This window comes from Camarhynchus parvulus, chromosome 20 (genome assembly GCF_901933205.1).
Source record: "Camarhynchus parvulus chromosome 20, STF_HiC, whole genome shotgun sequence".
NCBI lineage: Eukaryota > Metazoa > Chordata > Aves > Passeriformes > Thraupidae > Camarhynchus > Camarhynchus parvulus.
The window spans coordinates 6,754,701-6,771,010 of NC_044590.1; the positions used below are offsets into that span (position 1 = coordinate 6,754,701).

Consider the following 16,310-nt stretch of genomic DNA (forward strand, 5'->3'; position numbering starts at 1 on the left):
CCCTTCGCAGCGCCATCGCAGGGGTGACAGGACTACATTTCCCAGAGTCCCGGGCACGGAATGGCGGCGGCTGGTGGCGCTGGGGAGTCGTGAGAGGCGACTCGAGCTCCAGGGCTGACACCGGCGCCAGCAGCAGGTGAGGGGCCGCGGGCCTCGAGCTCGGACTCTTTTCATCGCCCGCTCCCCTTCGGAGCTTGGGCCGGGACCTGTCGCTGCCCGGGACGTGTCGCGGGGCCATTAGGGGGAAATGGCGCTAGGGCCGGTGCTCCCCTCAGCCGTCACTGGCCGTGGCAGGGCAGGAAAGGGCCGGGCCGGATCTCCCGGATCTTGTGGAGCTGGAGCGATCTGCCGGGTCCGGGAGGATCTGCCGGGTTAGGGAGGAGCAGCCAGCGGCCGGGCTCGCCCAGGGTCAGTCGCTGTCCCGAGGGGGAGCGGGCCGGGGTTCCCCGCTGCCTGTGGCTGCTCCCCCGGGGGGGCGGCAGGAGCGCCCCGGTCTCAGCTGGGGGCGAAGGGTGGCCCCGGTACCTGTGGGGTTGAAGCCCCGTGAAACCCCCGATCCGATTCCTGCTTTGGAACACTTTTATTGCCCTTTAGGTAATGGTGTTTGACTTCAAAGTGGTTGTTTAACCACGCACTGCCTCTCAAAGGCTCTGCCTTGGGGTTCCCTTTATCTGGGTTCGAGCAGAAGGGTTGTTGCAATGGCTGTGAGTCAGCTGCAGCCCTTGGCGCCAGTGCTCCCTGCATCCCAGCAAAGCTGCTGGGGCTGTGTGTGCACATCCAGCTGGGAGCTTCTGTAGGTTCTTGCTCAAAATACCTGATCTCTGTATTTGTATGAAGTTCACTTCATTTTCTGTGGGTCTTACGTTTACTGCAAGAGGTGTTCAAGTCCTTCCTCAGTTCCTCCTTAAAACACCAAATTTGATCTTGAGCTATTTTCATTATCTCTCTTAGATCTCAGATTTTCCCTGGAATTGCCTAAATATGAGATTTACTGATAAAAGAGTGACCTAATTTAATTGTTTGGCATTGTGGCATGAGAGGCATTTGGGAATGAGCTGTTTGCTAATTGATTTCCTGCCATTTGTTGCAGGAGCAAGATGTATACACTGCTGTCAGGGCTCTATAAATACATGTTCCAGAGGGATGAGTACTGTGTCCTGATCCTGGGTTTGGACAATGCTGGTAAAACTGTAAGTGCTGTTTATCACCCCGTGGAGGGGCACACACAATCCTAAACATCCTCCAGGGATAAATCTTCTGACAAGGGTCAATCTCTCTTCAGCTGTGTCCCGAGTTACTTTAGTGATGTCACACCAAGCAATCAACTTTTCCTCATTACTTAAATTTAGTACAAGCTCTCAGGGATGTGGCTGAGGCTTGAGTAATCCCGTAATCACATGTGATCCCTTCTTTCCTTGCTAAAATAGGGAGCAAGAAGAGTGGTTTGTCCAAAATTAGGTAGGGCAGTATCTGCTCTAGCAGGATTGTGCAGACTGGTTTGGGGTAGGATTACCCCAGCCAGTAAAATGTTTGACAGTGAATACTCTGTCTTATTCTTTTTCAGACCTTTCTTGAACAAACTAAAACCCGATTTAACAAGAACTACAAAGGGATGAGTTTGTCCAAAATCACAACCACTGTAGGCTTAAACAGTAAGTAAATCCATGTGGAATTTTTTTCAGCTTTCTTGCACAGTTAGACAACATCTGCTTTTTGTTTGAAATGTCCAAGAATTCAGAAGGGCAGAATAGTTCCTGGGTGCAGAGATTGTATCTCCCAACTGTCCAGGTCTTTTTGTACAGAATAAAATAGATTTCTTAACTTAGGAGGAGAAAGTCTTGAAGTATTAAAACTCCAGGTATCCTATTTCAGTGCTGTCCTCAAACTGTATTTCCCTGGAGTTCATTTCTTGGCCCAATTCTGGAATTACTTGCACTGATTCTGCTCTGTATTTGTGATCACTCCATGCAGATTTTGCTGTGTTGTTGCAAGCAGCTGCTGCCTGTGATTTGTTCCCCTACAAGCCTGTCCCACCCCAGATTTCTGAGTGGGGTGTGCAGCTGTCTGTGCTTTACAGCACCCATAGTTTTCATTGGATTGCCCTTCCTTCTTTCCTTCCTTCTAGTTGGAACTATTGATGTTGGCAAAACTCGGCTCATGTTCTGGGACCTTGGTGGGCAGGAGGAGCTGCAGTCACTTTGGGACAAGGTTAGAGATGTGGTTTTGTTTTGTTTGATTTTTTTTTATACTTTTATTTATTTATAAATATTTGATATTTATTTGAATGAATGTTTGAATGATTTTTTTCCCCAGAGAAGCTGTGGCTGCCCCATCCCTGGAAATGCTCAAAGCCAGGGTGGATGGAGCTCTGATCAGCCTGATCTAGTGGGAGGTGTCCCTGCTCCTGGCAGGGGGTTGGAATGAGGTGGTTGGCCCTTTCCAACACAAACCATTCTGTGATTCTGTGATTTCTTTTAGAAGTGGTTTTGTCTCTTTTAGAACTGAACCACCACAATCACTTGGTAATCACACAGGCTTATTGATAACCCCAGTAGTTAGCATTAACACCTTTTCAGAGATTCCACTTTTTCTGTGCTTAGTATTTGCATAATTGGTTGCAGACAGCAATTACCAACCCAGATCAGGGGTTGTGCCATAGAGATAAGCTTTGGGGGCACAAAAGCTTTTCTACCTGGTGTGTTGATCAGGCCTGCAAACAGAACAGGCAGCACAGGCTGTGTGCCTCCATTCTGTCCAGGCACACTGTAGATACAGCTACCTCTAACTGGTTGATCTTCTCCACATGCACCAAAACTGTACCAAAATCAAATCAGGAAGTGGAACAAGTGATCCTAATGGATTGACACTAATATCTGTGTTCTCCTTCCAGTACTATGCTGAATCTCATGGGGTGATCTATGTTATTGACTCCACTGATGAGGAGAGGCTCTCCGAGTCCAAAAGAGCTTTTGGTAAGTACAGTGTGAACAAATTGTCCTGGAAGGTTGTATCAAATGAAACTGTAATGCAGGAGGGAGCTTCTGGCTTCATCCCTCTGTCCAGAGAATCTGTGCCAGGCATTTGTACAACTTCCAGAACTGGCTAAACCTGGTTTTGCTTCTGTCCTTTGTAGAGAAGATGATTACCAGTGAAGCTCTGGAAGGAGTTCCCATTCTGGTGTTGGCCAACAAGCAGGATGTAGAGGTAAAATATGGAGGATTTACATAAATAAGCCTTGGAAAGGTGAACTCTGCATTCATGTTAAATTTGTTCCACAGTCCTGAGCTGATCCTATGGTACTTTTCCACCACTGGAAATAATTACTTTGAATTTAGTTGTACTTTTTTCCTTTATCCTCCAACCCTTTTTCAGTGCCATGAATGAGCTTCCTACAGGCACATAGTTTTGAACTCTTTATGTAACAGAACAAACTGCATAGCTATGGTGGGTCTGTCTTGTACCATGACTGGCTATATTGATGCTGTTTTTTTCCTGTTTATTCAGAAAAGAAATGTTTAGTGCACTTTGTTTATGCTGCTCTTTGAAAACTCAGGAATAGCAGAACAGATGTATGTGAAGCAAATCATCCTTTCCCCATAACTGGATAAGATCTGTTCAATAAAACACTTGTTTGTTGTAGAGCATTCCATCAGTGACAGCAGTGAATGGCAAGAAATGCTCTTTTCTGATAATTCGAATTCTTTCCAGTGTATTCAGAGCTGTAAAGCTCTTGGTTTGGGTTTGGCAGTTCGTGGGTGGTGCAGTGTTTAGGTGACACATCCTGAGCCATCCTTACCTCCCCCAGCATGGAAAAAAAAAAAAAAGAAGAGAGTGCCCAAGGTGGTTGTGGTGGTTTTCATGTTCTCCTCCTGGGAATTGACCCTGGAATTCCAGGACTGCAGCTCCAGGGACTGGTCTGTAGATGGAGCCAGAGGCTTGCAGTAGGATTTGGAGCGCCCGGCCTGGCAGCTGGGCTCAGTCTCTGCTCCAAAGGATGCAAATACTTCTCAGGTTCCTCCTCTGCACTTGCTACTTGTCCGAGCGATTGCACTTGTGGAAACACGTGAGGCTTCCATAGAAACCGCTTGGCTCTAAAGCAGGGTTTCATGAGTACAACACAGATTGGTTTTTGGATGATCTAATTTATCTAGAGTATCTAGTCTTAGAAATAAGAGAAATGTAATTCCATGTAAAGGCATGAGATCAGGACTGAGCTCCTGATTTATGGTCCTGACTTTGCTGTAGTCTCTGGAATATGGGGAAATTGTCTATCTTTTTTCTTTGGAAACCAGAATATTGACTCTCATTTCTGTACAACCCCATAGCTTTTCTGCAGGGAACAGCCTGCACTCTTGCCTTGACCTGTTGAGGATAAGATCCAAGCAGTGACCTGGAAATTTGTTCTAGTTTCTCTTTTGGTTGTATATACATATTTTCTTGAAGGTTGCAGATGCTGGCTCTTCTGATACTCTAACCAGACTAAAGACAAATGATTAAACAATTTGGCTTCTTTAAATTGCTAGAAAGAGGTATTTGGAACAGCTTTTCAAAAGAAAATCTGGCTTCTTGCTCCCTCTGGAGGGTCCAAGACCAGCCACAGACTTAGTGCCTTCATGCAGCTGTAGAGCTACAACAAGAGATTAGCAAAGCTAAACCCACTGGAGGTTTGCCTGTTTGTAAGAAATACCTACATTGGATATTTAGAGGTTCACTTCTGCAGAATGATCTTGGATATGGAGTCAGCAAAGAGCCATCAATGCTATGAACAAATCACTAAGGGGTTTATATCTTATTTTTCAGTAGGTTCACTTAAACAAGACTGAGAAAACTCAGTAGCCTGTTTCTCTTCCTCTGATTTTGCAGAATTGAAGACCTCTGGAATAAAACTGATAATTAACATTGATAAGGATTTTTCTGCTCTGGATCTCCAGACATAAAACTGTAGGAAATTCTCACCAGCATCCTTCTGTCCTGAACCATGATAAGGGAGGATAAGGGGTATCTTAACCTTGCTGGTATTTGGAGATTAAGGGTAATTCTTGATGATGATATCTATAGAGGCCAGCAGAAGGCTTGTGGTCAAATACATCAGAAATAGAACATCTGACATGGTTTGTTTTTGAAGTGTACATTCTGTTATCAAGATAACAAAAGTGTTGATGCAACCTGAAATTGCATAAAGTGTTAAGAATTCTGCTGTGAACCCCAGGGTACATTGTGTCCTCTCAGCACTGCCAAGCATGAGTGGTATTTGGTCATTCCAGGAGATAAAATATGGTCATTGGCTGCAAAACACCAATTCTAATTCTCACAATACTGAATGTGATATTTTATGGTATCAGGAGAATGCTCTGTGTTCAGCAGGGGCTTCAAAACTGGATTATTTTATAAATAATTTAAAAACTGAGTCAAATGTGTGTTGGAGGAAGGAATTTGTTTAGGTTTTTAAAGGAACTATTGCTTTGTAGGAGAAGTAAATTATCTAATATCTGCTAATTCCTGTGAACTCCCTTTGAACTCAGAATGCAACTTTTGAAAATATGGCTTATTGCAGAAAAACCAGAAATATAAGAATTGATAATTGCTGTTTTGATGTGAATGCAGCTGTTGAAATATTTACACAAGGTATATATTTCTATGCTTTACAATGAACTGTTACAATTTGAGGACAGAATGGCTCATTATGCAACACTATTCAAAATACTGAAAAAGCATGACTTATCAAAAACAGCATCTGAAATTTAACAATCTGAAAATTACTGGGTGCTGTATGATGACCCATGTCTGGGAGGAAGTTTTGCCATCCTCATCTAATGATAAATTTTGGAAATTTAATTTGAAATCTCCAGAATGTTGAAAAGCTTCCTCATGCCTCTGGAAAATGTGAGGAGTTGTGGTGAACTCACTTCCACACAGCTGTTAGAAAACAGACCTGCATGAAAGTCATTCTAGTTTCCAACTGAAGACTTCCCACAGCTTCCCTGTAAAATTAGTTTCCATTTAAATAAGGTGGTTTCAATTGAGGCGATGCTATTCCTTCTTTAAATTTAATGAAGCTTAAATTTTAATTTAAAACAAACTCATAAAAAAGTAGTCCCAGACCATAGGTCAGGTGAGTCAGACTTTTTCTGAAATAATATTTTATTTAGGCAATCCACCTTGCTCTTGTTTCTGTTTTGGTTCCATTCTGATGGTTGATTACTCTTGAGATGACTGAAGAGCCTCTAGTTGAGATTTTATGCATGCTTCTGGATTTATCCTGACAGGAGAGCAGGCAGCAGCATTGTCTGCTCCAGTGGATTTGGAAAATGGGCAAAGGCTCTACAATGCCACCTTTTTTTGGCTAAAACTTGCCTTGCTGCTTGATAGATTTTTAGGTGTGCCATTGCTGAGTCTTACTTTGGGTAATGCTATTCTGAACCCTTCATAGGAGGAATTTGGTTCAGTCCTGGCTAAATTATGGCTGGAGGAGCCTTCATCAAAATCTGTTTTCCAGTGTGTTATTTTGGGGGAGCTGAGATGGAAATCTGGTTTGTCATGTGTTGTGTGTGAGGTTCCTGTGAACTGTCTGAGAGATAGCATCATTCCTGAAAGGTCACTGTGGTATTGTGATGGAGCACTCCTGATGTGATCACAGATCCAGCTTCCCTTCTTTGCCCTTGACTTATGGGTTTGCAGCTGAGAAACAAAGCACATCTGTAAACAAATATTTTGTAATGTGCCTGGGGAGAAGGGGAACTTGGAAGCCACAGCTGACATTTTCCCCTGAGCATGAGAAGCTTAGATGCCCCTTGCTGAAGTGGTGGACAATCAGCCCCTGGTGTCACATGAGATTCCAGTTCATGGCTTTCCCTGGACACTAAAACAAGGCATTAAGAGTTTGGTGTTACCCCTCTGCTGTACTGCTCTGCTTCATCCCAAGGGGAAAATGATAAAATGATGTTCCTCAGCATAGGATTGGTGATGCAGTGGCATCCTGCTATGACAATGTGAGTGGTGCAAAGTCTCTTCAGAAGCAAAACTCTTTCTGATGCAGATTTCCATGGAAAGCCATGACTGGGCAGCTCTGTGGAAGGTGGGGCAGGCCACAGCTCTACCAGAAGGTGGGAAAGGGAAGGTATAACAATGGTTTATACTGGGAGATAAAAAAGGCTGTAATTATTAGCTGCACTGGGAAAAGTGGACTCTTAAAGGCTTCAGGGATGGACAAGGTGAAGGATGTGGGTTCTCTGTGCTGCTGGGTATGTGCAGGTGTCCTGGTCTGCTGGTGGTGTTGGGAAGGTCATTGCCTGATTGCTTTGCTACCTGTGCAAGTAGAAGACTCAGTGACAGCATGACTGTGCTCTCTGTTGTTACTTTGTATCTTGAACACTTCATCTCATTTATTTTAAAATATTTTAAAATCTGTCATCATTCAGAAAAGGAGAAGGAAAGGTAGACTCAAGAAGAAGAAGAAAAGGATATACTCAAAAGTATATAATTATACAATGATATTAAACTCTGAGAAGCTTCAAGTATATTTCAAGAAACATTTGTTCAATTTCAGCTGCCAAGTCTCATTGACTGAAAAAAACAAAGATGTGAAAAATAGCTCAAATTACTGACATGCTTCTCCTTCCCAGTTGTTGGGTAATTGACGTGTCCAGGGCTTTGGGTTAAACCAGGAGCATTTGGACCTGCCTTTCTTACTGGGCAGTGAACACCATACCAGGCTTTTACAAACCAGTAGAGAATGGTTGGTTGGTTGGTTGGTTGTAATCTCTTGCCCATCTTGCAGCCCATTCCGGCTCCCAAGCCCAGTCTGACTCCCTCTAAAGTTAGTAATTGTTGTTGGTGTTTGTTTTGTTTTTAATTAACTGTGTATCCTGTGGCTGACAGCTCATCTGTATGAACTGCACATTTTTCTCTTGTCAAAAATCCTGATCTAAATTGTTGAGGGTTCTGCAGAATGATGTCAGTAATGTTTTTGGATACAGTGTCCAGGTCACTGATTGAAAGGGCAAGTTTAAAATGCAGCTGAGGTCATAAGAAAGTACAGTCATCAAAAGTTGCACAGTTAATGGAGCCAAGGGCACTGGCTGAGTTGGGTGTTCTTAAACTCCTTGCAAGCCATTTCTTAAGATCCCTTCCTACGTATAAGCAATGAAATCTACTTCTGTTGTCCACAAAAATTTCCTGTATTTAATTTCTCTAGAATCGGTGTTTTGCAAATGGATGGCTGGTAACAATTTTCATATTTCTGTTCTCTCAGAGTTCACGTTCACTTGGCCAATCCTCAGGACTCACAAAGGGTCCAGTTTGGCATTTGTGTAAACATTTGTCCAAAACATGTATGTGGGCCTGACTGAAAGTTCCAAACACATATTTAAGACTTGTTGAAGGTCCAAAATGTCTTAGCAGAGAGGAGGGAAGGTGAGCTCACGGCCAGCTGAAGTGCTTAAATGGCTTGTCCAAGGCTTCTGAGGGAAAAATGAACACTCATTGCTCAGGGAAGTGTGAGTCCAGACTTTAGTTGGGCAGGTTTGCTTTTGTGGTAGCTTTAAGATTTTTGTGGTGACACTGTGATTTATGTGGGGAAGGTAATCCACTGATTTACTGGGGGGTTATGATTTGTCTTGTTGTTCCCAGCAGCCTCCTGGCAGACTCACAGAAGTTGAGGACCTTCTTGGGGTCAAGAGCACAGTGACAGCAGGCATCAGAAAATGTGCTGCATTCAGTGCTGCCAGTGTTTTCTCTGAGTGCAAACAGAGAAGTGTTGGTGGGACATGGCTGTAATGCCAAGGAATGTGCTGAGAACTGAGGAAAAATCACAGCTAATTTTGTGAGAGTGCCCAGGATGCTGGCAGAGAGTCAGCTGGGCTTGTGGCAGGGACACTGTTTCAAAAGGCTTTGTAAATATTAAAGCTCTTGTAGTGTCCTGGTAAATATAAACTGTTGAGCAGCTTGGAAGAGGTATTGTTAGAGGATGCAGGTTGTGCTTATTTTCAGGACTATTTGCTTAGAACTGTACAGATTAAGGATCAGGGAGGTGAGGCAGTGTGTGTACTGTCGGCAAAGAGCATTCTCTTTGTTGAAAAAAGAATATGCTCATTTCTTTGGAATGTAAACAGGTGAATTTCCTGTGTGGTGGGTGAGTGGGTTTAATCTGATAGCATTGCCATCCTGACTGATGCAAGACTGCAGTCATGGGAGGATTCATTGTGGAAGAAGGTCACCATATGTCTTGTGGCACAAACAAGCTCTACTTTGGTTCCCTTTGCAGACTTGTCTGTCAATACCTGATATCAAGACAGCATTTAGTGACTGTATTAACAAAATTGGGAAGAGAGACTGCCTGACACAAGCCTGCTCAGCTCTTACTGGGTGAGTATGAGAAGGGGTAGACTGAGAATTGGCTGACTGAGCAGCTGTGGGGTGTCACACACAGAGCAGCACTACATGAGTTATTAAGCCTTGAAGGGGAGCTGTCCTTCCTTCCAGCACTGACAGACACTTGTTCAAGATCCTTGGACTTGCACCAGCTCAGTAACTTCATCTGTAAATCCTGCCTATAAAACACAATGACAATGTATTCCTGGCTGAGAGCAGTGGGACTTGGAGGCATATTTGTTGTCCTGTATGATCCCTTCTCCTTACACAATAATCCTTGCAGATGTTGGTTTGCTGCAGCTCCTGGATTTTAGGTTAGAAGTCAGTTGAAAATGCCACTGTTGATGCCTGTGCCTGAGAAATGGGTGGTGCTTCACTGCTGCTGCCATAATTATGTTTCTGCTTTCATATTCTTTGGCACACAGATGAGCTTCGTGATGTGGATGATATCACAGTTTCCAGGAGTCCTCTTACATGGGGATGCCTGTGGTTTAAGATTTAACGACTCAAATAGACCCTAATTTGGGCTTACTCAGCTGCATGCCATGACCTTGACCAACCCACTGGATTCTTGAGATCTCAGCATCATTGTTGCGTATCGAGTCTTGCAGTACATTTGTTCTTTGTACTTTCAGTTCCTTAAGTGAAAAGTGCTACTTGGCATAAGTCAAAAGTTTTGTTCCAGTTGGTGGAAACACTCCTGGCTGAATTACTGCCTGGGCTGAATCTAGAGCTTTGAATTTTTTTCTGTGTTATCATACAAGCTACTGCAAAGGATAACAAAAACTTCTTGAACCATGAAAAAAAATCTGTTGTTTGCATTGCTACAAATCACATACCATTAAGCAGGTGAATGACCACAAGAACAATGTTCAAGCACTGACTGGAAGAGAGGTATTGGATAATAACCTTATTTGTGCAAACATTTCTAGTTTTGATCTCTGTGGAATTTCCTTTCAAAATTCCAGTTTGAGCTTGCACTAAAAGAATAACTCATGGAAGTCATGGCTGAGGAGCTGTGCAGACCAGGAAGGTATTGACTTGCTTGGCAGCCCCAGCACAGATGATTACACAAAGCTGGAACCAAGATTGCAAGATCTTGTACAACTAGTGTGAGGTTTGTGGCAAAATGACCTCAAACCAACTGTCAGGTGCTTGTTCATCTCAAGATTTCCACAGAGTTGGTGACTAAGTTGGGTGTAGACTTGCACAGACACCAGAAAAATAAAGGATGGAGGTATGTATTGCTGAGCTAAAAGAAATCAGATCCCTATTGTTTGCCTACATGAAAAATAACACAGAAATGCCAGCAAATAACTGTAGAGCCCCTCCCTTCCTCATGTAAGGGCTCACTTAGGGCCTATACAATCCATGTTTCTGTTCTTGTTGTTTCTTTATTTTAAAACCTTGTCTGCTTGCCTTCCTTAGCAAAGGTGTGAACGAAGGGATTGAGTGGATGGTGAAGTGTGTGGTGAGGAACATCCACCGCCCCCCAAGGAAGAAGGACATCACGTAGAACTCCGAGCCAGCCAAGCAATGGACAGTCTCTTTCCACACACTTTTGTGTTCCCTTTAAAGAAGGTGATCCACTGGATTCCTATTACACCTGATTCTTTCCTAAATTTGGAGACAAATATTCTCTTTCTGTGTCTAAAAAACACTTGAGCCAAGGATTCCAACTGGGTGGGGGGTGGGAATCTCTTACATTGAGTATTGTCATTGGCCTCTGAGCATCCTATGTAGCAACCCACACATTGTTGCCAATGCAAAAGACTTATTTTTTCTACTATCTTACTTTGTGATTCCTGATTTGTGAGTCTAACAGGCTGGAGGCTGGTGACATGAAGGAACTCCTGAAGGCAATGCAGAGGTGAATGTTGAAGGGGAGGAACAGCCTGGGGAATGGCTGTTCCTCCTAACTGCCAAGACCCTTGCTGCTCCAGCCCCATGTTCCTGCAGGATGTTACTGGCCCTCTTATGCTGCTGTTTGTGTAGTGGGGAGAGACAGCATTGATTGATTAGAACTTGATTTTCACTCGGGGTGTTGATTCATAACTTTGACCTGTGGTAAAAGCAGATGTGGAAATCAGCAATGGCACGGTGGTCATTGGATCATTGAATTGTTAATGTTGGAAAAAACCTCATCAAATCCAGCTGTGCTGGCTGAAATGGATTTTCCTACCAGGACACCGATTCCAGAAGCACTGCCTTGCTCTGACTGCCAGTCTCTTTGTGCACTCTCTTTAGTCCTAAGAGTAATTGAGATCTTCTGTAACTGGAGTGAATCAAGGCCCTCTCTGTGATCTTTCTAAGCTGAAAACAACCTCTAGGCGGGAAGAAATCAGTATGCAATAAAGCTTCCTACTTATTTGAACTTCCCTGGCTGAAACAGTGGTATTTGGGAATAGCAGTACTTAGCCCTTAGGGTTTTTTTTTTGAATTGTAGGAAAAAACAGAAAGGCCGTACTCAAAAGACAAACAGTGCTCAGTGCTTACATCACCTACTCAGCTAGATCTGCTGATATATCATTATCTTTTCCCTGAATATGAGTTTTTACATGAATTTCATGGTGGTTTGGCAATGGGTGTTGCTACTCTGCTGTTTTATTTACTCCTGGCCCTGGTGAATGTTCTGTGCTGTTTGCTGACATAATGAAGGGGCCATCATTCAAGCTGTACTTGAGCCAGTCCATAATATTTGTTTAGTCTCTTAGCTGGCATCTGTCAAAGAACTTTCTGCTGAATTTCCTGCATGGCACTCGTAGATGTTTTTTGAGAGAGAACATCATTCATTTGCTCACATTTGGGTCAAAGCACAAAGGCAGCTGGGCTGTATCATGAAGTCAGCAGAAAAAATTGCAAACTGAAGAGCAGAATCTCTGCTTCTCAGCAGAAGTAAGGCTCCTTCAGACCTAGTGAGTCAGTAATTTTTCTTGTGTGTTCTGTGAATGTGGAGGATCCCCTTGGAAATCACTCGCCCACTGTAGGAAGTAGCACTTTTGTTGGGTGCTGCATGTGGTGCAGGGCTGAGATTTTCAAGAGTACTAAAGTTTTGGAGAACCAATGGCCTTTGATTATCAGGGGCATCTTTCTCTCTGGGCTCTTTTAAAACACTTGGAAAGCCTGAGGTGTGACTTTGTGGCCCTGGCTGCTTTGGTTGGCAGAGTTGGTACTGACAGTGAAACTGAAGATGTAAAACAGTAACTAAAGAACAAAAGTACCTTGCTGAGAGTCAAAACACTTCAGTCAAGTAGCTTGAAATTTCTATTCTTTAGGACACGAGGGATTTTCCAAGATCTCCACATACTGTTTTCAGATCTCTTGCTCTCTTTTTTCCCTGGGAGACCAGAAAGGACAAAACAGTTTCTAGACACAGACTGTTTTATGGTTCATATCAGCAGAGTGTCTTAAAACCAGTGTTTTGACCTCAGGATTCCAAGTTCTCAGGCGTGGGAGAGTCCTTTTCCCAGAGATATGCCCAAGCTGGGATAGGTATGTATGAGTGTGCTCTGGCCACAACAAATCAGGGAGGATTTCTCTGAAACCACCAGTGTAAAGTTCATTCTAATTCAAAGTGACCTTCCACAGCAGTATCCCAGCAGATGGGACAATTTTTTATATTTTGATCGGAAATTTAATGATTTTTCACATTTTATACTTACAGGAGGCACAGACTTATTTGAAATGCTTTTTTTGTTTCAAGTGACCCCTCTACCAGACCTCAAAGCAAGAATGTTTCTGAATTCAAAGTTCAAATTTAGTCAGTTTTCCAGATGTTTAATACATTTGCATTGGACTTGTTTTGCCCATGCCTGTTCACAGCAGTGAAATTGCCTGAAGAGCTGGTTTATCTTCCTAAGGGGATACAGATTGATCATCTGCACTTTGCAACCCCTGTTCCCTTTGGCATGGTGTCCGTGATATAAAGGTAAGAGTTCAATACCTTCAGCAGAGAATCCCTCTTGCCTTATTTGAGCATGGACAGATGATTACATTTCTCTCGCCCATTTGGAATTCTCTCACCAATCTGGAATTTCCTATGCTAACATTCAATAACTGGTAGCAGCAGGAGACGAGAGCTGAAAAACCACTTCTAAAGCATTTCTTTGAGTCCCAGTGCTGCCTGTGTGCTGGCAATTCCATCTTCATTTGGAATTCTGGAAGGATGCAGAGCGACTGCATTGCGGCACTTTGGGCTGGTCTGACCCAGTCCCATCCCGCGGTGACATGTGCGTCGCAGAGGTGCTGAGGTCACAGCTCATCCCACTTCCCACGACATTCTGTTCCACAGAACCATGGAAAATGCCAAGACAAATCAGACCCAGCTTCAGAGTGAGTCCAGCATCTTAGTCCAATCCCTGGCTGCTAACATCTGTTTCAGAAAGTGGAGCAAACAGAGACTCTTTAGGGTCTGTGCCCCTGGCCATCCTTCCTACTCTGACAAACTGAAATCAAGCCATTATCATGAAGTGGACTTAATATCCAGTGCTCTAGGATGGCTTTGTTGCTAACTGAGCTATTTTTAGTCTCTTCTTCCTTACCATCCTGCTAGTGTACTGCTGACACAGCCAGCAAATCCAGCAGTTTTTTAGGGAAAGGATCTGCTGATACAATACAGATCACAATCTTGATGAGTCTCTTCAGCAGTGATGTTTTCGCTGTGTATGAGATAGTTGGGTTAGTCATGATTTCCAGAAGTGTTCTTGATTAACTAACTCTGACGTGGTAGTACAGATCTGGAAATGTAAGGCTCAGCTAGAAACCTGCCTTAAAGTACTTTTGGAGGCTTCTGAACTGATCTAGTATTTTACTGGATTTTTAACACTATCCTGGGATCTCTCTCCTGGCAAATGTTGTCAAGGAGAGAACTTATAGAGAAAGACTGAGCAGTGCTGTCACTGCACTTGAAAAATATCCCTTTAAATCAAAACATCTGATTAATGTGGATGGTAATTACTGGCACACAACCAGCAGTGTCCACACATCAAGGACAGTGAATCCTGCCTCCATGTCCAGCTCTGCTGCTGCTCCTCAGCTTTTGCCCAAAGCAGCACCACAGGCTCAGTTTGTCTTCACCTTTGGGGCTGTTTTCAGACTCCTGAGTATTTGTCTATAGATTTCCCAAAACCCATTTGAACAATTAATGAAGACAGGCTGAATTTCCCCTGCCATGCGGACAGGTTCTAGGCTGAGTGACCTCTCACAATTCCCTCCTGGCACAGTTTTCTACTCAAATTTCTCTCCTGAGAGGTAAGGGGGAGTGGTGAGGTACCAAGAGCCTTTCCCTGTGCTGAGTTCTTACAATGGATGCTAAAAAACTGGAGCAGGTGCTTTTTACACTGGAATTTTATAGCACCTGGAAATCCCATGTGAAACATTCCTGGTGGATAACACATGGTTGTTTACTTGACCTTGGGCATTTCCTGAAACTTTATCCTTGAGTTTTGTTTTTTGTGCTTCTGCAATCCCTAAGGGAGTTGTTTCTCTGCTCCTCTGGTAAAACCAGCTTCCATGGCAACTCCTGGGGGCTTTCCATTCATTTCTTTACACACACTCAAGCTTTTTTTATTCCCAAACCGCCTTCATGATGATCTAGTCCCCGCTCTCAGCAGTGTCTGCTCTCAAATCACTTCATCTGCACAAATTACTTCCAATCACAAGCCTTCACCCATTACATCAGAAGGGAGTGATGCCTAAAATTCCTGGTAAAGCAACAAACTAGTACTAAAAAGAATCAGACCTCATGGAAAATGACACACATCAGGTGCAGAAGACATGGATAGCGCAGTTTGCACTAGCACTGGGGGAAAAAATTACCTAAAGGTTTTTCATAAATGAGATGCTCGTCAGCTGGAAGCAAGAAGAGGAGGAACATTGGCAGTTCTAGCTACACAGTGCTGGAATTCTGCCTGACATTTTTTTAAAACACAAAATCAGGGGGCAGGAATCTTCATTCCTTCTTGGTTGCACTTCTTCCTTAACACTGCTGATGCCAAATGAAGTTTCAAAATTCCTGTGTTGTTATGAGAGTCCTCTTGAGTGTCACATTCCTCACATCTCTCTTGAGGCTGTCTGTGCAGTCCCACCTTTCCCACGTGTTACCCAGGGTAGCTGTGAAGATGAGGCAGTGGATACATTCACTTCAGAACACACAGGATCCTTTTCTTGAAACAAAACCCTTCTGCACCAATATGTAGTATTCTCACTAACACTGTTAATTCATGACTAGTAACTTCTTTTTGTGCTTGGCCCATCTTGTTTAGGCTATGCTTTTGCCAAGAAAGGTTGGACTAGATGGTCCTTGCAGTCACTCCCAAGCTGGAATTCTGGGGTTCTATGATTCTTCATCATTTGCAGAATATATCCTTCAGCTGAACGCATTTCATACTAAACTTTTGGAGGAACTATGCAGCCTTAAGCCATCTGTATTCAGCACATACCAGAAGCACTTCTCTGAGGGTGAAGTAAATTGACTTGAAAATTAAGTTTAATTGTATTCTTAAGTGTTTTCCTGAAACAGGAACCTCTGGAGTTGTTTCTGTTGCGTTGCAGTTCAGTTCATAGTCAGGAACTCCTCTGCCAATTCTCAGAAGTCAGAGAACTTCATACTATTTCATTAGATATTTTTATTAGAATTTTTTCCCTCTTGAGTCAGATTCCCACAAAGAATAAAAATATTCTGTAAAGCAGTCATAAGGAGGAATAAGCAATTTGCTGTTCCCAGAAGCTGGTGTTAGGCACATCACCTCCTCACTGCCTGTAACAGTAACAGGCAGAGGAATGTATGGGCAACTCAGTGTTTCAGAGAATCATTAAATATCCTGAGCTGGGAGAGGCCAACAGGGATCATCAAGTTCAACTCCATGCTGAGCTTTTGCAGCGTTTGGTGACCAGGGGCTTTCAAAAGGGCTCTTCTGCCAGGGAACAAGAGGACCTGGGGC

General features: G+C 43.4%; 1 protein-coding gene across 2 annotated transcripts; it reads left to right on the forward strand.

Annotated features, from left to right (window-relative positions):
• The first annotated feature begins 37 nt into the window (after window positions 1–37).
• ARFRP1 (ADP ribosylation factor related protein 1) lies at window positions 38–11,743 on the forward strand. 2 transcript variants are annotated; one of them, XM_030963486.1, is made up of 8 exons: window positions 38–136; window positions 1,091–1,190; window positions 1,565–1,652; window positions 2,126–2,208; window positions 2,891–2,972; window positions 3,134–3,204; window positions 9,263–9,363; window positions 10,798–11,743. In XM_030963486.1, exons 2-8 carry the CDS (start codon window positions 1,098–1,100, stop codon window positions 10,883–10,885), a joined length of 606 nt encoding a protein of 201 aa, XP_030819346.1. In that variant the 5' UTR covers window positions 38–136; window positions 1,091–1,097; the 3' UTR covers window positions 10,886–11,743. The 2 variants fall into 2 exon arrangements, with proteins under 2 accessions (XP_030819346.1, XP_030819347.1); XM_030963487.1 differs by lacking the exon at window positions 1,091–1,190 and having other exon boundaries at window positions 56–136.
• Window positions 11,744–16,310: the final 4,567 nt, after the last annotated feature.

What these genes read in the sequence shown, in the direction of transcription:
- ARFRP1 (XM_030963486.1), top strand. Translation starts at nt 1,098, where the DNA reads ATGTATACACTGCTGTCAGGGCTCTATAAATACATGTTCCAGAGGGAT. An exon ending in TGGACAATGCTGGTAAAACT is followed by an intron (nt 1,191 to 1,564) that starts GTAAGTGCTGTT and finishes ATTCTTTTTCAG; the next exon opens with ACCTTTCTTGAACAAACTAA. An exon ending in GCCTGCTCAGCTCTTACTGG is followed by an intron (nt 9,364 to 10,797) that starts GTGAGTATGAGA and finishes TGCCTTCCTTAG; the next exon opens with CAAAGGTGTGAACGAAGGGA.